Here is a 25,597-nt window from a genome sequence, read left to right on the forward strand (position 1 = left end):
AGTAGGGTTTTGCCAGCCTTTACAGGAACATCCTTCCCATTTTTACTCTTAGCCCCACCTACTTCCATAACTACGAGGAGAAATAAAGCAATACTACAAAGATGAAACCATTCAGCTTACTAGTGTCTGGTAGCTCGCAGCTGCAGTTTTGATGTGGCACAGTCCTGATAGCTGTTAGCTTTAAAATGCCTTGCCACCAGCTAAAAAGTTTATTTGTAGTATTACCCTAAAACAACTTCATCCTTTACTCTGTGAATCCACCAGCATACTGTCTGGGTCCCAGGCCATTCATACCTCTGTCCCGACTGCAGCGCACCAGGATTATGGTGGTAACTGCAATTTTCCTGGAGCTTTGCTAAGCTTGTATAAAAAATGAAAGAGGCATCACTTGGTTTTGTTTCTGTTGGCCATTTTTTGATTAAGTTTCCAATTGAATAATTTCAAATTTTGAATTCCTTTAAAGATAATCGAATTTTATAAATACTTTTGTATTTATTTACCCTTTGAAACCTGAAGCAACATCACTTTTCTTGTGGGGCTTAAAGAGGCCTTTTTCAGAAGTATTTAAATATTTGAACCTAAGCAAATTGGCGTGATTTCTTCCAAAAACACAGGTAATATGTCAATGAGCAACAAAATGTTCCATAAAGTGCAAGAAAATAGTAGATTTACATTTTGTGTTGCAGGATATCCTCCAACCAGTTACAGTGACAACCCTACACACACTGGCTTCGTCCTTCTGAGGCAACTTTGTCATTGAAAAGAGTATTGCTATCATTTGTCTTTCACCTCTTGTTTCCATGTACAGTGACTTCTCTTCCCCCCTCATTATTATCCTCTCTCCTATCTTCATAAATCTATGAAATCCTTCACCTTGTCTTGTTTTTTTCTCTAAACTTCAGTCTCTACCCTCTGCTCTCCACTTCCTTTTCATGATTTTGTTTCCCGCCGTAACCCTGCCCAATCCTTTTAACTCCTTTATGAGAGCTCCATGCGCAAAGTTAAAGGAGACTGTGCCTTTGAAGTTGTACAGTAGCTCCTGAACTCTTTGGTGCTCAAACCGCCACTTAAGATCTGTGGACTCTGTAAAATAGCAGCTCAAAATTCACCTGCTTACTCTTTGTTAAGTTTTACCAGTCTCATATGGTGTCTGTAATATCAACAGCTGTTAATGTTTATTGGAGCTCATACATTTTATTCTCTTCCACAGCCCCCTTTGTTATTTTTTATTTGTCTTTCATTTTCTTTGTCCTTGACTTGACTGCTTCTCCTAGTTTTCTTTACTTCCTTCCTCTCCTGTCTTCCCTCCCCCCTCCTTTCCTCCCGTCCTGTCCTGTTCCTTTACCCTCTCTGTCACTCTTTCTCCTTCTCAAATCCTCTCCTCATCTTTCCCTTTTCCTCATCATGTCCTCCCCTTCCTGGCTCCTTCTCCCCTCCTGTCCTTCTGTCCTCCTCCCGCCTACACCGGTGTACCCGGTGTCATTGTTCGGATAATTATTTATTAACGTGTTTATGTCGCCTATGTCCCTGTCTGTTGCTGCCATCTGCGCCCAGTTAGGTGCCCGCCTCCCTGCGCCGTTCTGCCCTGCCCGTGGGGGAGAGAGCCATACATGGGGGCACAGATCAGAGACTCCCACACAAGCAAACACACACACTTTATCTCTCTGTTCTTCTTTCTGTGACACAAAAACCCACACACGCACACCTTCTGCCGACAGCCCCCTCTCTCCCCTGTGCTGCCCCTGGGGCTAGGTGGGGTTAGCCGGGAAGAGAGGCACGCAGCAGTAGCCACCGCGGTCCCTTCTGTCCTGTCCTGTTCTGTTTGCTTTGTTCTTCTCTGTCAGCACTACACGTATAGATGAAGGAGGTGGGAGCAGGAGTGGTGTTACCTTGATAAAGTTATTTGGAGGACACAGAAAGAAGGCACATATAGAAGACTAATTATCAGTTGACTGGGAATGTTTGAACTCTGAGGACTATACAGCAAGTTAAATGTACTGTATTGTACAGCTGCAACACTTAATGGCTTGGTTGTCAACTATTACATCATTCCTTTGAAACTTGAGCAAATTAGATTGATTTCTTTCAAAAGCATCTTTCAAAAATGAACAGAAAAAATGCTTGAAAATAACAGTAATTCAGTAAAATATTTATTATAAGGATAAATGTACCTACTAATTTCTTGCAATTTGCAGAAAAGTTGCTGCCAAAATTCTCACTGGCTTTTCCCCCCATCTTTTCAAAAGACAGCAAACTAATTTTGAAGGTTTAAACATTTGTGAAGGCATCTGAATGCAGCAAAAGAAAATTGATGTTGATCCAAGTTTCAAAGGGGTAATCAGCAACTACTTGATAATCGATTGATCAGTTTGAGTAATTCTTTTAGAAATAAAGCAAAAAATTCTCTTGTTCCATTTTCTTAAATGCGAATATTCTCTGGTTTCGTTCTTTATAACAGAAAACAGACATTTGAGGATGCTATCTTGTATTGACATTTTTCACAATTTTCTGACATTTTAAAGACCCAACAACTAATTGATTAATGGAGAATTAGTGAGTGGCTGAGGATACCATTTAAGGTTCCACTTGCTACTCATTTTTCTAACCATTCAAACACACTCACACACTGGAGGAACAGCCATCAGGAGCAATATGGTGTTCAGTATTTTGCCCGAGCACACTTGTTGACTGGAGGAGCTGGGGATCGAACCGCCAACCTTACGATTAGAGGATGACCCGCTCTAACTCTGAGCCACAGCTTGTTAATTCTTGGGCCATCTGTAATCAAGAAATGTTGCCGTCACCTTAACAAAGCAGGGTTGATTTGGGGTGATTCTGATTTGAATGTTTTGTGGCAGCATATTCTTATTGTGTATACCATATCCTATGGGTACGTATAACATGTTAATGCAACCTGAGCCTAATCCTTAAGGATCTAAGCAGCTGACGGCATGCCATCCTCCCCATGATGTGATATGAGGCAGGATAAAGAAAGGGGGTGGACAAAGAAAGAGGAAAGAAAACACAGAGCGATAAAGGAGGAAACAACCAAAGGGAGGGAGACAGGAAGATAGGGGGAGGCAGAGGAAGCCTGTGGGACTGCAGGGGGGGATTGTGATCATGTATCCTGGATCTCAATAAGTAAACAGAACAAATATTCTCCTTCTCTTCTCCTCCTTCTCTGCTCTTCTCACAAGCCATTCCAAGTCCCCTGTCGTCCATTCTCTTATCATGATCTCTATCTGTTGGCTTCTTGGCAGTCCATCTTTCTCATCTTCTCCACTCCCCACGGCAGCTTTCTTTCATCCCCTCGTTTTTTGCTCCATTTCTTGCTGCATTTCTTCAGCTCTCACAAGTCTCACAGCATCAGGGTTTTTTTTTGTCTTTACATCCTTAATTCTATCTAACTAAGCCTCCCTCTATGTCATTGTGTCTTCTGTGTATGCATGAGCCTAACTCTCTCTCTCTCTCCGAGTAGAAGATTAGGAGGGAGGATGGCAGAGGAGGTGGTCCTGGTAGCCTCTATCAAGGAGCGGAAAGGAGTGTGGGTACTTCCTCAGGGAGAGTGCCTCATTAGTGTGAATGGTACACAGGAGAGCATGTAGAGACTGTGTGTATATGTGTCTGTTTGAGTGCCTCTGTCTATAATTAGGAGTCACAGCGAGTAGCACTGTGGATCAGAGTTAGATAAGTGCTCTGGCAGCTAGCCAGCACTGGAGCTAGCCTCATGTGCGGAAACACACACACAAGCATACACACACACACCCACACACACAGATAGCTCCCACCTCTGAGGTTCTTGTATGGCAGTGCAGTGTGGTTGTTGGGAATTATTTGGCTTCCGCCTCCTCTGAAAAGTACCACCTGCAGATGGCAGGGGCCAGTTGGATGTATCCAGTTTTACCTTGACAATATCTGTCTCTCGCTGGAAACCACATTCACAGATGCACACACCCACACACCTGTACTTTATCATCTGCCTGTCTGAGGCAGGCAACAAGGGAACCACAATGGGTACCAAAAACAGAGGATCAAAGACATGATGCGGCCACACATGCACGCACACACGCCCAAATGCTCAAAATAGGGAATCGCTCTTGCCCTCATTCAACCCCAGAAGGGACAACTCTGACACATGTGCAAAACACACACACACAATATTTCCTCCGGCATGCGTCCTCCACCTGGGTAAAGGAGTCTTTCATCTTGGCGTGACTGCCACTGGGCAGGCTTGCATACCCACGCACACAGACACACACACTCTTTCACTCTCTCCACCTGCTACCCCTTCTCGCTATGTGGATATAAGCGAGCCACCTCCACCAGCCTGCAAACACACATTCAAACACAAGCACTGACTCTGCTGGGCAACCAACAAACGCAGATGTATGTTTAGAAGGCACTGAATCAAAGAGTCAATGTATTTACAATTCAAATTAATTCATGAAAGTTCAGAAAGCTCTCCACCTAGAGGCTGTTCTGTCAGGCCTTTATGGGGCACTACAAAACACTTCACCCTAAAGTAACAGTTTATGGCTTTAGTCAGAGTTTTAAGACTGCAGAATAGATGTGGTGTCTGTGCAGCTTTATGATGCCTAGACTTTAGCGCCACATTGCTATTAGTTGGAGGATGAAATCCAAATTTGGTGGAGCCTTAGAAGAGCTAGGCTTTGGTGGGGAAGCATTTTGTCGATGCATGAGAGGCAAATCTGGCCCAAACATACGCCTCTTTAACCCTAATGACTCCTTGATGGAGCTATAATTTGCAAAATTGCCACCAAGACACACATAAAATAAGGGGCAATTAGCCGTTGCTATGGAGAAAAACACTGACTTTGTATTTCTAAGGAGAAGAAGTCAGGGGTCTCTTCTATTAACTTACAGCACCTACAGTCTGTCTTGTTTCGGCAAAGCATCTAGTGGACATCAGAAGAATTGCATCATGAGGCTTTTCTGGCTTCAGCACTCAGCAGTGGTGGTTACCTGGTTTCACCTTGCTGAATAAATGGTATTTAGCTCATTAATGTTGTTTGTCCAGCAACAGGTCCAGAAGTGACTAATAATTCAACAGCACAGCATTACTGTCAGTCCTTGAGGAGTTTAATGAGCAAAAAGGATCACTAAGACACACACGCACAAACGCACGCACGCACGCACACACACACACACACACGTAGAAAGTCTGGGTGGTTGTGTAAAAATAACTCAACTGCACACACACACACACACAAACATGCACAGACATGGAACTGCATAGGTGCCCTTGCGCAAATGAAGCAAACAAATGATGCTCTAATGGCTCTTACTGTCTCTTTATGCATTGACCTTCAAACACAGGGGTTATATTCCTGAGAGGCACACTCACGCACATACTCACAAATCAAACCAGAGAAAAAGGCTCTTTGCACTTAATGGTTAACAGTAGATGTGTTCTTATAGAATGTGCATATGGGACGTCTGGTCTTTCTGTGCATCTATAAATGCCTGTGTCTGTGAATGTGTGCGTCATGTAATCACATGTGGTTGAGTGGAGGGTGGCCAAAGCCTGTCTAGACAAGGTTACAGGTCACATAGGTCGATGAAAGGTTATAAAGTGCTGTGAAAGGTGGGGCACAGTTCATAGCGCAATGGCAGACGGGGTAAAAGTTCACACATGTACTGAAAGAGGAAGGCTGGGATCATTGCATTCACAAACTGGTGCTCTTAATAGCATGCTCAACATTACTACAATCCAGCACAGAGTGGGTAGGTAGGCAGGAAGCAAGGAAAAGACATGAGAAAAAAGAACACTTTGTTTAGCTTTCCTCCCCGGAGGCATTTTCACTTTGGGAAATTCCTGAACTCCCCTGCAACATAATATTTTTTGTGCAGTACAGTATTTAAAATGCAAACCCATTATCATGAGTTCTACCTTATTTTCGCTGCAAATTACAATAAGCACACGTCTTAGTGCTTTTTTTATGTTGGAGGGCTGTTGATGAATTTCCATAAGTGAGAACATTTCCACAAAAAGGAGGGGAAAATAAGGGAGGAAGGGGAAAAGTGCACCTCTAAAAACCATGGTGACTGCGTACTGTAATTTACAAATCCCTGAGTGGTTGGTTAGTTGTTCAGTACTTGTTTGTGTCGGTTATGAATGTTCAATGTTATGAATGTCTCTTTTCAAAATAAAAGTCCCTTTTCACAGGACATGTGCTGTTTGTTAATTGCATTCAGTCTTTTTCAAAATAAACTTAGAATGTAGGGAAAAAAACGTATTTTTCATTTGACGAGTTGATAGTGAGACTGGGTTAATGTTAGTTAGCTTACTGGAGCATAATACACATTTCGGTCCTTTCAGATAAGCTAAAATCTTTCAGGTGTGCTTGATTTTGTATTTCAAGCACTTGAATGCCCAGAGTGCAAAGTGTTCCTCACATTGTTCAATATTTGAAACCATGTCATTTGTCAAGATCATTGGCTTAAAACAGAAATGACCTGCACCATGAAATTGCAATAAAAAAGAGAAACTATCTGTACCACTGATTTATGCTGGGGCAGAGTTTTTTTTTCTCCCTCATCTGACTTAAAACACAGAAAATATTACACTGTCTTTTACACTGACTTCCAACAGACAGAGCTGTTTTGTTAGAGTGATTTAAACCAGAAAAGAGATTATCTTGTTGCCAAGATGCTTTAGGGTCACCAGCACTTCGGGCAGGATTTATTTCAGATAGGTGTAATAGGCAGCATTCTTGTCTACATTACGGGACAAGGCAGTGCAGGTGGCATTCTTAACTCAGAGGGTCTCCATACGAGGATTGATTAATACATCAACTGGCTTAACCCATCCACTATCATTTCACTTCACAAAAACAGCAATAGATTCAGTGACAGCATCTGCTTTTATATTACGCTTTTTTTGAAAGTACATTAAGCTTAAACTAGTCATTAATTAATATTGCACTCATGTGTATTAAGTGTGTAAAACCCCATTATTACTACACTGAGAACCTTCATTATGTCTAATTGTGGAAAACAAATGCTATAAGAACAGTATTAGCTGATTTGTGAAGTAAAACAATTGCAGATCAGAGTTTAATCAGCCCTTGGAGCTGCATAGATTAATCAAGCCTCGGTACCAAGACCCCCTGTTCTCCCATCTATCACGGTACATTAAGGTAGACCACTACAAAACACAGTCACGTCCAGTCAGGTGATATCAGAACACAGACACTCACTCAGCTGTCTCCTTGACGACAAAGTGGCGCTCCCCTGCGCCTTGATGCCCTGGAAACAGAAGACATGTTGACACAAAGAGTAACCAAGAAAAAAAAAATAAAGAGGGGGACGGAGACAAAGAGGGATTGTTGTTAGATAAGAAGAGAAAGAAATACTTTACTTTGGTATATTTCACAGCAGTCATGAATCAAGCTTCAACACTTCCTGCCACCTAATGTGTATTTATCGTTGGCAGCCTGTCATTTCTCATTACGTGTAAATAACTGCAAACAGGTCTGCGCACAGTGAACAAATATACAGTGTCACTGATGCAAAACAGCCCACAAAATTCAATGCTGGTTCATTTTGTCGTCTGTAGACACATGGTCATTGTTTTTAGTACAATAACACTAACCCACCTGCTTAGTTAACTCATTCATGCATTCACTCAATCACAGCTACAGCACATCTGCAAGTTTCTATTCAAAGACCTGGTAACGTGCAGTGCATTGCCTCCTTTCTGTAATATTGATGAAAAGTGTGAGGTGCTTTGCGTCATTGACTCCTGTTTTGATGAACAGAAGAAAAAATAGAGCTAGTGGGTGACACCACAGCCGCAAAGTACAGGGTTTATAAATACTGGTGGTTTGTTCTTCATGTTCCCACACAGGGGTGTTCTTCATGTACCCACACAGCCGCTTGCCTGCCAAAAACTACAAATGTTATACCAATTCCACAACAATGTGCTTAGAAGCCAAGAGACAAGGACACCATTTTTAGGCAACTGCGCAAACATATATGCACAATGCTCAAATAACAGTATTTCCATGGTATTTCCTATCCATATTAATGTTGTCCCAGCTGGCAATGCTCTTCTCCTGTTACTAATTATTTTGAATTCCCAAACAGTGAAACAAACTCCATGAAGAAATACGATTAGTAAACACTGCATCCTCTTTTAAGGTACCAGTAAAAAACAGGGTTAGTCTATAAACTTGCATTTAAATTATAATTTGTTATGCTGCTACTGTAATAGTTATTTATTTTGTTGAGTCCTACATGGTGTTTGCATTTTGCCGACTGCATATTAATGGGCCAACAGTATTAATTATCCTTTAGCCTCAATATAAAGTGTCTGCTCAGGAGCTTAGCTTTAAGTGGACATTTAAGCACACTGTATTGTTAATCTTATAAACTTAAGGTGCAGATGCTTTGTTATGGCAATACTCTTAGTTAATCTTGTTTTAACAATACATTGGAATGCTAAACATGCCTTAATGGACCCAGCAATAAGTCGTCTTATTGTCTGATTTTAAATATGAATTTAATTCTTTTGAGTACGAACATTACCAAGATAAAGGTAAGGTTTACAGTAATATAGTAGGAGTACAATATGGCTGTACCACAGAAACAAATGTATTAATAAAGATCATTAGTAAAATTAAGTCAAAGGATTATTTCAATATTTGAGACATGCTATATTTTCCCTTGCAGATACCTACACTGAACAAAATCTACAGATCTTTTGCTTTCGCTTGCATTTTCATTGGATGAAGTGAAAGACCTAATACTTTTTTTATGCACACAAAAGACAAACTTCTCTTAAATTTGATCACAAATTTGTTTAAATCTGTGTTACTGAGCACTTTGCCAACCTAATCCGTAATCCATCAACCTGACAGGTGTGGCATATCAAGATGCTGATTAAACAGCATCATTACTACACAGCTGTGTCTTGGGATGGTCACAATAAAAGGCCACTCTACAATCTGCAGTTTGATCACATTACACAATGCCACAGATGTCACAAGTTTTGAGGGAGTGTGCCGTTGGCATGCTGAATGGCCACCAGAGCTGTTGCCCATGAGCTTAATGTTTATTTCACTACCATATATCGTCTTCAATATCATTTCTGAGGAATTGGCAGTGCATCCATCCGGCCTTACAACCACTGACCACATGTAACCACACCAGTTCAGGACCTCTATATTCAGGGTCTCCACCTGCAAGATCATCTGAAATCATCTACCTGAGAAGCTGAGGAAAGAGTTGGTTTGCACAACTGAAGAATTAAAAACTATCAAAAACTGTCTCAGAGACGCTTATCTCACCGGCTGGTGTCAGATGATCTTGCAGGTGAAAAAGCCAGATGTGGGTGCACCCACTTGCTCACTTGGTATATCGGGTGCCCCGTGTACAACCACGATGGCCTTGCCACTGCAGGTTCGATTCAAACCTTGGCCCTTTGCTACATGTCATCCCCTATCTCTCTCCCTTCCACCCTATTACTGTCCTGTCAAAGTAAAGGCTTAAAAAATCCCCAAAATAATCTAAAAAAAAAAAAGAAAAAAAAGGCCAGATGTGGAATTCCTGGCCCGCTAGTCCAGTTGGATGTACTGCCAAACTCTCAGACATGGCACTGGAGATGGCTTATGGTAGTAAAATGAACATTCAACTAATGGGCGGACATTCCTGCAGTCAGCATGCCAATGGCATGTTCCCCCAAAACTTGCGACATCTGTTATTGTGTCATGTGTTCAAACTGCATATTTTGGAGTCGCATAAAAAAAGCATACATACTTCAAGTCATGAAAAACGAGAGCAAAATTGTTATGTTTATATATCCCAAAAATAACAGTATCTGCCTGCCAGCACCTATGAAGCTCACTATTTGACAGGTTTTATCTGGTCTGTATCTAAGTCTGGTTAACGTATACAAAAAACTGAATTGAGTCTGTGAATTTAGTCAATAAATTAGTCAATAAACACCAATACATTTTTGCAAATTGGAAAAACATAACTGTGTCAATATTTGATATTTACAAGGCAGTTTGTAAAGGATTAAGATGAGGATTATAAAAAATGTGTTAAAAAGTAATGTGCAGGTAAGTGTACAGCCACTCATAATTGGCTGAACTATTAAAATGCTATACAACTATCCAGTATACCTTATGACCACCGATAACTGCTGATCCAAAGAAACTATTTAATGTTGTCCAGTGTTTCATTACCACACTGCTTCTCTGCCACATGCATTAAAACATTAAGTAAAATTCCTCGCTCACACACACACACAGACACACAGACACAAACAGACAGACAGACACACACACACACACACACACACACACATGCATGCACGAACACCCACTTAGTGCTAATCTTAGCAGGCAGATGGAAAGAGGTCTTGAACAGTAAAAATTGATGGTGACATAAAACTGCAATAAAATACCCTATTCCCCTGAACACAGCCTTTACATCTATCTATCTATCTATCTATCTATCTATCTATCTATCTATCTATCTATCTATCTATTTGTCTGTCTGTCCATCTGTCCAGGTCCAGCACTCTTCAAACACCTCCTGGAGTTCAGGCCAACATCACTGCAGTGATAGGGAACCCCTCATCCCTGCACAGTCACCACACCAGGATCCTGCAACATTTGATCTTCTAACCCCGTTAAACTGTCAAGAGCCATCACACTTAAATGTCCATCTCCTCCACATGTGCTATCACAACTCCCGTCTGCAAACCACACAAAAAACTGTCTGGCATCAACCTTTTTCATAAAAGTGAACTTTAAATAACAGTAAAAAAGAAAGTTAAACAGGCATAAACACCCAACAGTCAGTAAGACAAGTAATAATACTTTTAGACAACAATAAATGTCATAACTCCGATTAACTTGTCTTTTTTTGGCAAGCAAGAAGTGAGTACAAAAATAATCACGTAATTTCTCCCTCAAATCATACAATAAGGGTTCAATAATTCCTACAATGTGATGCACAAGCTCACCGCTGCTCTCACTACTGAGGATGGGATGATGTATGATTTTATTGTGGCTCACAATAAAAAACACTAGCAATAAGTTGATCATGGTGAATTTCCATTATTGATTTAATTGTGAATATTATTTTCAACAGCACCCAAAGAAACAGGTGGGCAAAAGGGACCCTGCAATATCATGTTGCATACACATCAACCTCAAAAATTAATCAAGTATTGGCATATTGAAATTAATTATGTTTTTTTAGGATAGTTTTAAGCATACTTTGAAAGTTATCTGAATAATACTGTAAATCAGGATTATTTTGGCCAGGACCATCATGATTTTTTTTGTCCCATGCCTACTCACTGTAACATCAAAACTGTGTGTAACTACAGGTCACCACACAAACACAGAGTAATCAGTAAGAGTAATAATAAAAGTGATGGTAAAAAGGGAAGGAGAGGAGAGGGTTAACAAGAGTTGGAGAGAAACTGTAATAGAGGATGAGCAGTGACAGGGCGGAGCAAAGCAGGGTGAAAGAGTAACGGTAATAAAGGAGAAGAGGGAGAAGAGGGAGGAAGTAAATGTGAGCAGAGAGGGATACAGGTGAAAGGCCGACCATAAAGATGAGAATGTAGGAAGGCACAGTGAAGGGATATCAAGAAATGGATGAGAAGGAGAGACGGCTGATGGAAGGAGAAAGGAAAAAGAAGCAAACGTTTGAGAAGAAGGAAATGCAGTCAAAAGGATAAGATGATGGGGGAGATGAAGATAAGAGGAGAAACGGAAAAGGTGGTAAGGGCAAGGGAGAGAGAAAGTAAGAGCAATATGAAGATGGAGAGAGATCAGAGCAAAGAAAATGAATGAGTGTGCAGAGAGAAAGAAAGGAAAATCAAGGGCATTTTTATGAAGGGAGAGGAAGAAAAGAAGGATTAGGGAAATCATAAAATTTATAGAAGAGAGGGCGAAAGATGGAAGGACAAGAAGACTGACAGACAAAAAGAAAAATTTATAAAAACTCTAAGTAGGGCAGAAAACTGCCTCTCTCGTGCTCAGCCCCTATCTCCTCCTCTTTCTCTCTATCTTTCTTTCTTATTTCTATCCTTAGCAGCACCATTACTCAGTAAGGACTATGGCTGTACAAAATGATCTAGTTTACAGGAATAGGAGTTGGAGACCTACATAGTTGCAATCAGCACTGGACCCTCCATCCTCCCGCCTAAACTGGCACAGACATGGAGAGCACTGATGATGTAGGCTCATATGATCTATGTCATCATACATATTGACTCAGGGTTCCCCAGCCCTGCGAATGTACGTACAGAGTGGTGCTGATTAGGAGTGCTCTCTCAACAGGGGTCTGCTGAACGTGATCTGTGTCACCACCGTAAACTGCCATAATAGCTGGACATCAGTAAAAGCAAGCGAGACCAAAGCCTTCTTCTTCCCATGACACTATGGATCAATAACCACGGACAGAAACATCCCCAGAACAAAGGCAAAGAAAAAGAATCAATGGCTGCTCTGCTTTGATTTGTACAAATGTTGAGATAATCATTCATTCTCACACAGCTAAAAGGTGGCACAATTCAGCGAGAGACATAACTGTTACTGAGCGGGAATGCTTTCCTAAGCAGTTAGCTGCCAAGGAGCATTCAGGGAGATTCAATTCAGATTTAATCTTTCATTAGTATTATAAAATGGAAATGACCTAAAAAGGTGCTTAAAATTGTACTTATTCTGTAACATAATTTTAAATCTAAAATTGTGATAGTTATCTATTAATAGTTTCCATAGCGTGTTTGTTTTTTCCTTAAACATGCCCCTCTAGCATTTCTAAAATAACTGTCAAAATCTACAATTTTTTTTGGCAATTTCTTACCAAGTTGCTTATTGGCTATTTTCCCATGTTAAAAAAAATCAAACCAATATGTTCAGGGTTTAATGGGTTAAATATGTGTGAAAGGCATCCAAACGCAGCACAAGAAAAGTGATGTTGCTACAGGTTTCAAAGGGTTAAATCACTTGCTACTGTGCTTTCTCTGTATATTTCATATTTTACAATGATGGTACATCAGGTCTCAGGTTATATGGACAAGCCGTTAGAAATGACAAGACAAGTCTGACGTTTTTCATTTTGTCATTCTTCATATGAAATGGCTCGTCTAGCTCAAAGAGATGATTCCTCAGCACATAAAGTCCCTCCATACCTCAGTACAGTACACTACTTTAGAGATGGAGTGAGGAGAAAAAGCAGAATGTGAGACAAAGAGGAAAGAATCTGCATGATCTTCTTAAATGTTTCTCCATTCAAATGTAATAGCCCACAAACAGACGATAAACGATCCTCAACTATCCCTCCGCTCCTCTCATTCTTTTCAGAAGCTACTAAAGAGTCAGAGAGGGGATGAAGAGAGGGGCGGGTGTGAAGCCAGGAGAAAAAGAGAGAGAAAAAGAGAGAAAAAAAGGGAGGCAAAAAAAGTAAAGTTGCACAAATCTGGGGAGAATAGAAGACGACGGAGAAGAGAGTGAGAAAGACAGCGCGAGAAAGGGAACAAGAGTGAGCTAACCATCAAGAGCTTTTGATTCCCCCCATAAAATGTTCCTTTTAAGAATGCCCATGAAATTAGCTTGCTGAAAGAAAGCAATCTCAATCGATTCAATCCCCTCTAAAAAACTTTCAAACAGCCACCATACCTCCAGCTCTTAAGAGTCTCTGCGGGACATAAAATAGATTCTCGCTTTTTCTCTCTAACCCCCCTCTTTATTTTCTCTCTGTCTTACTCTTTCTCAGTTTCCCTTTCACCTTAGCTGCCATCTCTACATTGGCACACTGACAGAAAGAGGAGAAATCTTTAAGCGCAGAATTGAAAAATGGTTGTCAGGCCACAATTTTCAAGTTGTGTAAGACTCACTATGCTGCCACTTGCCAGCTACAGGTGGATCTTTTTTAGCAACACTCTTCACAAGGGTCCTTTATATGAAGAAGGGGGGTGTCAAACATACAGGGCATTTCCACCAGCAGGTCAGTTCAGTTCAGTTTGGTATGCATTTTTTTACATTAACATTGTGAAAAGTTGTGGATGATAGCTTTAGTACCTTTGGAACTGTCCCCATTTCTGGTTACCCCTCTGCTTGGGGTACCTAGCGCACAGATCCAGCACTAAAAGGTGGAGCTGGAAACATTGCAGCCTGTTGATTGGTCAATTGAGAGCTGTCAATTAAGAGCCGTCAATTAAGAGCCGTCACTCTCACTGGACAAAGACTCAAACAGAATAACTTTTTTCAAGTATTATTACTGATGTTAGCATTATTATATATTTTTGTATTCTCGTTCTTTTAATATAATTTAATGTAATGTAATTTAATTTATTTACTTATTTATTTATTTGTACCCCAATTTATTTACTTCTTGGAGGTCCACGGTGGGTGGTGTATGTATGTTTGAATGTTTGTAAGTATATTGACTATAAAACCTATAAATAAAGTATGAAAAAAAAGGATGTTGTGAAAGCCTGCGGCTTGGGCACAGCCAAAACTTTGATTTGTAAATGGTTTTTAAGGCAGAGGATAACTTGACCTGCTTCTTCAATCACTTCTACTTTACTTTGGCGATGCCAGCTTTACTGCATAATGGCAATGTATGGAAAATGCACATAACATGTCAGTGAGTGGTAAGCTCACTGTCTGTGGAAAAACTGAGACATATTGTTGAAATTGAACTTATCTTGCTTGAGACATCTAAGGCTGTTCACCAGTTTTGTAAATGAAGAATTTCAGAGTGTGTACAATGAAAGGAAAGGAATAAAAAGGGAAGTGTTGTTTTTTAAATTATTATGCAATGGTTTTATTGGTCCAGCCCACTTACGATCAAATTGGTCTGCATGTGACCCATGAACGAAAATAAGTTTGACACCCCTGATGCAGAAAATAAAACACGATAAAAGTAACCACCAACTAGTGATGACAACATGTTGTACCTGCTGATAGACACTTTATCTACATTTGATGACTTGACTTTATGATAAGTTTGTAGATCATATTCATAAAGCATTATCATGCATTCACTTTTTTCAGCATTCCCACTAATTTACTGCTGTAATTTGCCTACATACAAAAAATTAAAATCAGGTTTGGCTGAAGAGGGTCACAATGACTGCACTGACATCTGGTAGATTGAGGGGCCCCACATTTTTTTCACTACACTGCATCTTAAATTGGTTTAACTGTGCAGAAACCAAGAAAATATATGACTTTTGGAGGAATGGAGAATATAGGTGCGTGACTAATGTAAAATGGTCCATTATTCATGATAGCTTTAACACAGTCGATTTCCATTTACTCAGTACAGCTGTGAAAACTAACAAGATGAGCATCTCAGCTGTCATTTAATCTGAACTAAACATTCATACAAACAAACACTTGAGTTCAAGACATGACTTAAGGAGTGAGGAATGCACTCCAGCAATCCAAAAACTTTTCTAGGCCTTTCTAGAACTCAGCAACATATGAGATAACCTGAATAAAGTAGAATGAAAGATGAACTTCAAGGCAAGTTGGTCTGAAGTTGCATGAAGGGCCAGGAGCGGTCCCTGGTACAGAGTGTCTGACGGTGGGGAAACCAGGGCAGGAGAATCCCTGATGGATTCCTGGAGGCCTGGAAACCTCTGTAAGGAGAGGAGAGGAACTTCTGAAAGCTAACTTCTGCACTTTCAGGGATCAGCGAACAAAAGCAGGTAGAAAACAAGGAGGAGGACAACAGAGTGAGGAAAAGTAGGGGGACGCTCCAGAAAAGAAGCAGAGTGAGGTAGAGGGAGAGAGGATGAGTGAGATGGTCGACCTCGTGAAGTGGCAGAAGCAGTAGAAATAGCTGCCCCACTTGTAGACACACTTTCTGTTGCTAGCCGAATGTCCTCGATGCACCGGGGTAGCTAACCTATATAGGCCTGCTTCGCCGCAGCATATCCCACACACTCACAAACACACAGGGACACACACTCTGTGTGTCTCTCTCTTTGTCTAATACACACAGGCATGCACAAATGGGAGGGGAGGGGGGAGGCTAAAATCAGGCCGCACATGCTGTAGCTACTGCTGAGTTAAGTCACCTGTGCTGTTAGCCTAGCTTGCTAGCGGGCAGCCAGCTGCTCCTCTAATTAAGAGCCCATCTACTCAAGGGGCCTGAGCATATGGAGGACTCTATAGCTAGGAACTGGTTTTATAATAGATAGCGATGCCATACACTTGAGCTCTGGCCAGACTTCCTAAAGTTAGATGTACTGTGTTGGGAAGATAACACTGTTGTGTTCCTGAGTAGACTTTATGCATTAAAGGAATTTGAGGATAACAGGATATTCTGAATTTGTTGTGGATCATGTAAACGGCATATTATGTTAAGATGTCCCAAATGAAGCCTTATTCCAAATTTGACATAATAAATGACATGTTTCAGCACATTTATCGGAGTATGCGGGGCTGCATGTATTTTCATTTTCAGAATAATGGCAAAAAACTGAATAATTTGTGCATGTAAATGTAGTCAGTGATGAGTTAATTCAGTAGATTTGCGTATTGCCGACTCTTTCTGAATGGACAAATGCTGTATATCTGGTAGCTAATATCACACTGTTTTCCACCTGCAGAGTAGACACTCAGTAGCACTACTTGAATTCAAATGATTACCTGCAAATTAATCAAACCACTTCACCTCATAGAGGTGATATAATTGAGTGCATCTTAAAAGATTAAACCTCTCCTCATATATACTACTGGACTGTAGGAGCAAAGAAAGAACATCTTTACCCTCCTGGTGAGGCAAATCAAGGTGATTGTCTAAAATTAGTTTTAATTAAATTAATTGAAATTAATCAGAATGTCAGAAAAATCAAACTACTTTAAAATACTCTCCATCCACAGTCCATTTTTATCTGGCAAAGAGTCATTAAGTAAAACAGTGGTTCAAACTAAAAGCATGATCTGTTAGGGGCATCACCATACTAATGAGCAGTTTATGCCATGTGAGGCATGTCAACACATAAAAACACACAAGCGACCAGAATATCGAGTGCATTATAATGTCTGAGGTATAAATGCAACCTATTTGACTGATGTTACTTTGACACCTTCAACAGCATTTTTATTGACTTTGCTGTCCAAGACCAGGACTAATGGCTGCCTCAGAGAACACACGCACACACACACTTGCATAGGCAGACACACAGGCAATGACAAACACATGGCCATGCATACAAATTTGCCGTTCAACACAACCTGCACAAACCCACACCTTGGCTTGCTTTAGCCTCTAGTACCAACAAATATACAATTATGTGAGGCCATTTCAGGCTACATTATGAGAAATGCATTAGTCAGTGATGGCAAATGGAGCACAGCGCACAAATATCTAAGGCTGAATGTGTGTGTATATGTATGTGATGTGTGAGAAAGTGCTAGAAAGACACAGAGGGAAACTTAAAACAGAGGAAAGGAAAATCCCTAAAAAGGACGAATGATGACAGTTATCATATGATAGAATTCAAAGCTGTAATTTCATGCAGACGCAGTCGACAAAGTGGCGTTTTTTTCTGAGGCACGGTGAGGCGTTTTGCTGCACCTGTATTGGTGACTTGTCTTGCACTGCAGAGAAAACAGTCAAAGTAGGGGGGCGTCATTATCCAGCACTGCACTGCAATTTTGCTGTCAAGGTTCACCATCTGCAGCCCACCTGTGTGGGTCTGGTCAATGGTGCACTGAGCAAAGTGCATCTACATCTGAGCTACTTTTTAAGATTTTAGTAAGGGGGCACATGAACCACACAAACTTTATAAAAAATCATCAGCATCACACGATCTTGCCAGCTGATATTTATGGCGGTGTGAATTTCATACATGTAACATTATGCTTGGCTGATATAATAGAAGGATGCAAATCTTGGCAGTTTAAATATCAGTATTGCCAAATAGTCCATCCACCTATTAAGTTCCTGTTTAAAAACTTTAGGATATAACAGTGTTGCCAGCTTATATTTATGGCTGTGTGAATTTCATATATGTAACATTATTCTTGGCTGATAGAACTGAAAATTGCAAATCTTGGCAGGCAAAATGTCAGTATTGCCAAATAACACATCCACCTATGAAGTTACTTTTCAGGGACTTTAGGATTAAACCATGTTGCCAGCTGACAATTTGGACTATTTTAACTGGACAGGATGAATTTCATAACACTTGCATGGTCTGAGAGAAGAGGAGATACAAATATTGGCAGGTAAAATATCAGATTTGCCAAATAACCAACTGGGAAGTTCCTTTTCAGAAACTTTAGGATAAAGCAATGTTGCAAGCTGATATTTTGGACTGTTTTGACTGAACAGTTTTAATTTCATGTACATAACATTAAAAGGAAAAAATAAGGATGCTAAACTTGTCTGTGTAATTGTAATTTTTTTGAACAATTGACACATTTACTGCATATTAATACACACAATATAGTTTAATTTCTGTAGTATAATAAAGCCAACAAGGTAGAGTAAAGATTAACTTCTGATTCTTAGTGGCAACCCTCATCCACGACTATAAAGACCTCCATTCAGCTGATTAACTCCCTTTGTTGTCATCTGAGAATGGCATCTATGTGTTCCATCTGCAGTCTTTAAATTAATTAAATTATTTTTTTTATCTCATGCAGTTTGTTTGTTTTTTTTAGTTGATATTTTAATATATATTGTTGTCTGTTTGTAAACTGTTGGTTATCATATATAGCTGCCGTTAATGTCACTATTACTTGGGGTCCTTCTACAAGCCCCTAGGTTGTTTTTTTCATCCAAACTGTGCATTGTTTATGTTATTGTATTTTTTCCCTTGTGTTTCATTTTATCATATGCACAAGTATATAACCAAACAGCCTAAGTGGGGAAATTTGTTAAAACATACATACACACACCAGACACACAGTGAACACCTTAATCAGATCCTGTTTTGTCACCACCAGGATGCTGCAAAATAATCACACAAAGTCCACACACCCAGCTGGTCTGTTGTGGTTTGATATTCTACACAAACTGCACTTTTACAGCATAAAAATCATGCCAGGGTTTGGAGGAAATGACACAATCAAGATGAACAGTACAAGAAAAGTTCACTTTGCTCCGTTAAAAGATATCAGAGGGCAATAAAAACCCTCTTGTTTTCTGTCAGACAACACTCTCAGGACCATCGTTCATCCTCTTGTTTCCAATAGGGTCTAGCAAATGTAGCACCTAAAGCTTAGTACTAATGAACAACATAATGTGGATGAGCATAATTATAACTGTTCATTTAACTGTTAGTTTATTTTATAGTTACAGTGTGAGTACGGGACTCTCCCCAGGGTTCTCCATTGTGAAACTGTAAATGGCTTTATTATACAGTGGAAACCACTTATCGTCACGTCTGTGCGGGTCAAGCGGTGATTAGTATGACCTTTTTTTTCATTTTCTTTATTTCTCATGCAGATTACCATCTAATTGACATTTGTATATTTATTAAATTATTTCAAAGTAGTGCAATGGACAGCTTCATTATTTACTGAATATTATGGATTGTTTCAAAATAAAGTACAGCTGTTTAGAATGCTTTTTAAATTACTGTACAAAAGAGGGCACCCAGTAGCTCATCTGGTAAAGTGGGCACCCCATGTACAAAGGCTGTGTCCTTGCTGCAGCAGCCGCCGGTTCAATTCCACCCTCAGCCCTTTGCTGCACATCATGCCCTCTCTCTCCCCCTTTCATGATTATATAACTGTCCTATCAATTCAAGGGAAAATTCCCTCGAAAAAATAACCTTAAAATATACATATACATATATATATAAATTAAATTACTGTACGGATACAATGACACTTTAAATACATTACAATACTGTATCAACAATGTTTACTGTAATTTAAGTTTCCCTCATCAAAGGTACATTAAGTGATCGGTCATTGTCAGTCCACTTGATAAGGGTGGTTTCAACAGGTACTTTCCTCGTGCACATTCATTTTCTGTCTCCACTCTCATTGTTTGAGTGATGCGGTAACCTGACAAACACCAAGTTTTGCGGCTGCATCTCACTGATTCATTTTTGGCAGTTTGTCATAACCCTTTTTCCCCACACTGATTATAATGTGCATGCAGATTATGTATAAAAAGATCCAAAATGAACACTTAAGTGGCCCACATGATGACTATGCAAATTGTCAAAACGCTGTTGGTATAGGAATGATTCTGTCCCAAGCTTTTTGATCCATATACAGGCTTCCCACACGTTTACATGGACAAAATTTCAAAACTTTTTAATGCCGGGAGAGAAAGAAACATGTGTGACAGAACACAAAATGTCACACACACAGAAATGTTAAATCTACAGCTACAGAAAATAAATTTGCAATTTTGTTACATGGACATTATCTAAAGAAAAAAATAACCTAAATATTTCACACAACAAAATTCCACAACTTTTCTAAAACTTTAAATGTTTTTTACTAATTCCCTGACCTTCCCAGGCCTGGAAAATGTGTTTGTGAAAATCCATGACATTTCCAGGTTTTTCATGAATGTGGGAACGCTACATATAAGCAGTTAAGAGGTTTCCACTGTGGCAAGAAGAGCACTTTTCTGAAGGAAATAAAGGGTACCAATGTGGTTTACCATGACTGTAACAGGTGATATTATTTTTACTGATCATATGAGCAGTTATCAGTGGGTGGTTTAGTGCTATAAAGTTATTGAATTATTTGTATAAATCTCTGCATACAAGTGAAGTAATATAAATGAAGTGCTATGAATAGCCAATAACTAAAGGTCACAGTGAAGGAAGAGTCACTTGGTGTTCTGCAGCACACACATGCAAATCTATGTTCTGTTCTCTTCAGTTCTATTGACATTGTACCAATAAAGTCATATATTATCTGTGTGGATGTATGTTAGTGTGGGTATTATGCACCCCCTCGCTCACACAATGACACAGCTTTCCTCCTTTAACAATGTTTCTCGCCAACTTTATACGCAGCACGATTGAAGATATAAAGAACTTTCAGAGGAGATAATAAAAAAGTGTTTTAAAGGCAGGAAACAAAGAAACAGACCCCAAAACCCTGCTCCTGTTTCCGTTACAGGCAGCCATTTTTAGGCAGTCATCCATTAAGTCTGCAGCGTTCCCATACTGTCAGCCCCAAGTGAAGCCAAAGAGGCCATGTCAACTGAGGGCCGAGGTAGGAGGCAGCACAGCACCCTCTGTCAGCACAGTGGGAATTGTTAGAAGGAGGCGAGGAGCAGGTAGTGGACTATAATATGAATGTCACCACAGTACAACATCTTTAGAATGAGTAAGATGGATGAGAGCTTTAGCTCAATGTGAACAGATGCTCATAAAGAGATGGAAAAGAAAAGAAGAGTGGGGGATGGCGGCTCTGGCTCAGCATAAAACGCATCGCCACAGAGAGGATAACAATATAAGAGAATAGAGAAAGAGGGCAATTTAGGTTTTTGTTGTAGTCTTTGTAAAATATAATCATATAATTTACATAAAGCGCATTTCCAGTGCAACAATGCATTGTTTGTGGGGTTTTTTGCGTCTGTCAGAGCGAAAGAGAGAGGGTGTGTGTGGTCTGTGTGTTTCTCACCTCTGGCCCCATGTGCTCTGTCTGCGTTGCGCGGTCAGTCATTTGGCAGTCTTTCATCTTCAGGGCAGCTTTGGCACTCTCCTGCATACAAAACAAACCCACACCCATCAGCCGTTTCCAAAATCTCACAGAGAAAGAACATCAAATACAAATAAATCAGAACAACTTAACACTCTCCCAGCAGACTTATGCCTTGCCTGCACTCACAACACTTAGCATAGTTGGCTTCCATGCTTAACTAGCTATCAGAAGCAACAAAAATAAAAAAAACAAAAAACTTGAATCTCTAAACAACCTTAACAAAACCAAATCCTTTTTCCCCCTTCGGCTTCCTCTCCTGGAAATCCAAGAGGTCATAAAACTGGGCTGAATTGCAGGAGAACTTTTCTACAGCCAGACATTGGAGCAGGAACTATCCTCAAAGTGCGCCAGTAGAGAGAAATTCATAAAAAGTGACAGCTAGTACTGGCCGGCTTGCTAGAAAGGTCCTTCTAGGAGATAATTAATAGGTTTCCTCTGGCAGATTTACAGATGAAGGTGCAGAAAGAAAAGTGTTTGCCCTGTCCTTCAGAATACAGCACTTTTACCTTGACTAGGAACCTCCCGACTCCTGTTACCTCTATGTGATCATTCTGAAAAGGCAGCTTGCAAGTCCTCTGAATGAGAGGAACCCAGCACTATTTCCACCGGGAGCATTTTATGACGATGTCACTAATCATCCTGACATGCTCGCCCTATACTACTCATAGGCCAGGGAACAGAATAAGTTGAAAGTTTCAGCGGTTCTGAAATATTGAGAAATTCATTAACCTTGATTAAAATTAATCACTGAACTTAGGACAGTGTGTAGGGATGGGTTAATGGTAGGGAGAATGAAAGGGAGTTCATTTATGATATGGCTCTAAATATACTGTCCTGTTTAAATCCAGCAGAAGCGAGCTGACAGATTAAGTTAAAAAACTGTTTTCATTAGTCATGCCTGTGCCCACATGAAAAGCAAAGCAGGTTTTCCGCGGCTAAATGTTGCAGTTGGAGCACGGTCCTTCAACAAAATGCACCAGCAGAGAGAGGAGAAAACTCATAAAAAGTGACAGCTAGTGATGGCCAGCCAGCTAGCAGGTCCTTCTAGGAGATAATTAATAGGTTTTCACTGGCAGATTTACAGGCGGAGGCAGAGCGAGCGGAGCGCTGGCTATGAGCTGCCCTTTCCTTCAGAAATGCTGCACTTTAACTTAGCTGCGGCAGGCAAGGTATCCCTTTTAGATTCTCACACACAGACACAAATATACCTTCACAAGGGTTCTCAAGGACAGCAAGGCCCCACACATACACAACTCCATGATTTCAAAGCAATGACCTTTGTTTCAAGGACATACAGTGCAGTTAAAGATAAGGTTAGACTGCAACTGCATGGAGGATACAGGCTGGTATGAGACAATTTATCAATACACACACACATAGATATATGCGCACTTGCTCGTAAAAACACGTAAGCAGCAGTACATGTCTAGAAATCAAATCCAGCTGGTTGCAAGAGCCAGAACATCCCTGTCAGAGAGAAGTGCCAAATAGATGAATACACTCGCTCACACATTCAAGTCTGATCAGCATCTGTGTGTGTGTTTGTGCATGCACAAATGATTGCATGGCCCAAAGACTGATTGATGGATCCATGTGTGATGTGGGGAAAAAAAAGAAAAAAACATTTGGTGGTTTCACCGTGTCACCATATGGGAGATAGAGAGAGAAAGAAAAAAAAGTGTAGAGGTAATGAGAGTAAATAAAGAAAAGAAGAGAAAAGAGGTGGACACAAAGTACATCGAAGAGGGTAGTCAATCTATATCCAGACTTGGAGACTTAAAGGAATACTTCACCTCCCAAATGATCATTTGTGTATCAATTACTCACTCACTAGATTCAATCTGTGAAGAAAACTTTCATTTTCTTGCATGCCTCGGGTGGACAATAAATCCAAAGACAAAAAAATTCCTCATGAATTTTTCAACAGACATCCATTTATAAACTCTCATACAACTTGTGCAGTATAATCCAGGACTAATTTATCCAGTCGCATGCTCAGTACTTACAAAACAGACAGCCCAGTGAAACTTATCTATGCTCTCCTAAAGCAGACTCCACTGACAAAAACTGTAATTTTACATCGCTGAACACGGGAGCTGGTGCTGTACTACTGCATCAATCAGTTATTGTGTGACCTTGTTAAATCCAAACTAACCCATTTAAACAACAAAATCACACACTAACTTAAACAAATCAAGGCAGTAAAAGATAAGCAGCTCCTGTCTTCAGTTAGGGAAAATTACTGTTTTTGTCAATGAAGTCTGCCTTTGACGAGACCATTGATAACTGTTTGGGTACTACTCAGCAACGACTGCATGAATAAGACTTGGATAACATTGCATGAGTTATATGATGTTTTGATACAGTTTGTGTCAGTTAAATATGGTCATCTATAACTTTAAAAATGCAGAATTTTATCAGTTTTTGGATTCTTCTACCACCAGAGGCATGCTGGAAAAAAAGTTTTCTTAGTAAATTCAATGAAACACAGAGTGAGTAATTGATATACCACTGATCACTGGGCAGAGGTGAAGTAATCCTTTAAAGGAAAAGGCATTTGATATTCTATTTCTGTTATTTAAAATGATTAGATTATTTTAAGTAGTATAATTGCTTGTGTACTGCTTGTGTATCTAAAGCCCAACACAGTTTGGCTTATTCTTCTGCATCATAGACCTCTATTGTTGTTAAAAGCCATTAAAAACACATCAGAGAGTTACACTGTTGCACTGGATGACATGTTTCTTCATTACCATGAACATGATCCCTTCTAGTTTATTTTGATTAAATCCCACATACACCGTCCTGCTGCTGTAAATATTCACTCCATCTGCAGCTGGAAATAGTGCCTATTACAAATGCACTATTTACTCCTGTTTTGGTATGGCTTGCTGAAAAATACAGTGCCTTGCTGTTTTGGGAAACTTCTCTTCCTTGTTACAATGAAGCTGTATATTTGTGACCTGTTTTCAAAAATGTATACTTCAGTAGCAACGGGCTTGGTGCGGAGAGACACAGATAAGCTGGGGAGCTCGGAAAGTACTGAAAAAGGGACTAATGAATTGTTGGCTTCCACGGGACTTACTGACAATAAGAAAAATATAGAATATCACCAGTCTTACCCTTAAAAGGGATAGTTCACCCCATTATCAAACATACATATTATTGATCTTCTTTGAGAGGGCAGACATCTCTTAGGCCAACATCTCCAACACTCAGCAACTCACACCAAAACAATCTAGACTGATAAATAGCACTACAGGTAAGTGGAAAAATATATATTTGTGATTTTGGGTGGACCTTTATGCCTAGTAGTAGTTTCTAGTGGTGTTAAACTGGACTACATTATACAAAAATAATTTCCCCCCTCATGCTTCAGTGGGCAATGCATTAGATTTTATATATATATATATATATATATATATATATATATATATATATATATATATATATATATATAATGTTAATTTACTCTACTGTTTCCAATCTCATTGAAACACTATAAGCATTTTTATATAACACTACTTTAGTGCAGTTTTTGTTTTTCATCAGTCATTTTTTTGCACCAGTGCAAGAACATATCAAAGTTCCTAACACAGTTAGTCAAAATGCATTCTGGATAATAACCTTCTTTGTCAACACTATAATCTTTCGATAATCTTAAATCTTTATCCCCCCCAAAAAATCTAACATCAAGCTGCCTACAGAGAAATCAATCTACCTGAGCCACTGAGGACTGCCACAGCGAAATACCATAATCTTTAAAGAGAAAAAGATCACATTTCTTCTAAAACTTCTAATCGGCTTATTTAAAGTACCTAATTTATGAAGTGTTTTATTCACTGAATTCAATTTCCTTGTGAAATGAAATTATAATTAAATGTAAAATGCATTATAGATAATTA

At 39.7% G+C, this 25,597-nt stretch overlaps 1 protein-coding gene across 1 annotated transcript in view; it reads right to left on the reverse strand.

Moving 5' to 3' along the window:
* The window catches only part of ccser1 (coiled-coil serine-rich protein 1), a 157,665-nt gene that overhangs the window by 55,739 nt on the left and 76,329 nt on the right, over positions 1-25,597 (reverse strand). Inside the window, exon 10 of the mRNA XM_042488761.2 lies at positions 21,612-21,692. Coding sequence (XP_042344695.2) covers positions 21,612-21,692 — 81 coding nt within the window. The remainder of the gene's footprint in view (positions 1-21,611; positions 21,693-25,597) is intronic.

This window comes from Plectropomus leopardus, chromosome 4 (assembly GCF_026936395.1).
Source record: "Plectropomus leopardus strain MGB_pleo_1.0 chromosome 4, ASM2693639v1, whole genome shotgun sequence".
Classification (NCBI taxonomy): Eukaryota; Metazoa; Chordata; class Actinopteri; order Perciformes; family Serranidae; genus Plectropomus; species Plectropomus leopardus.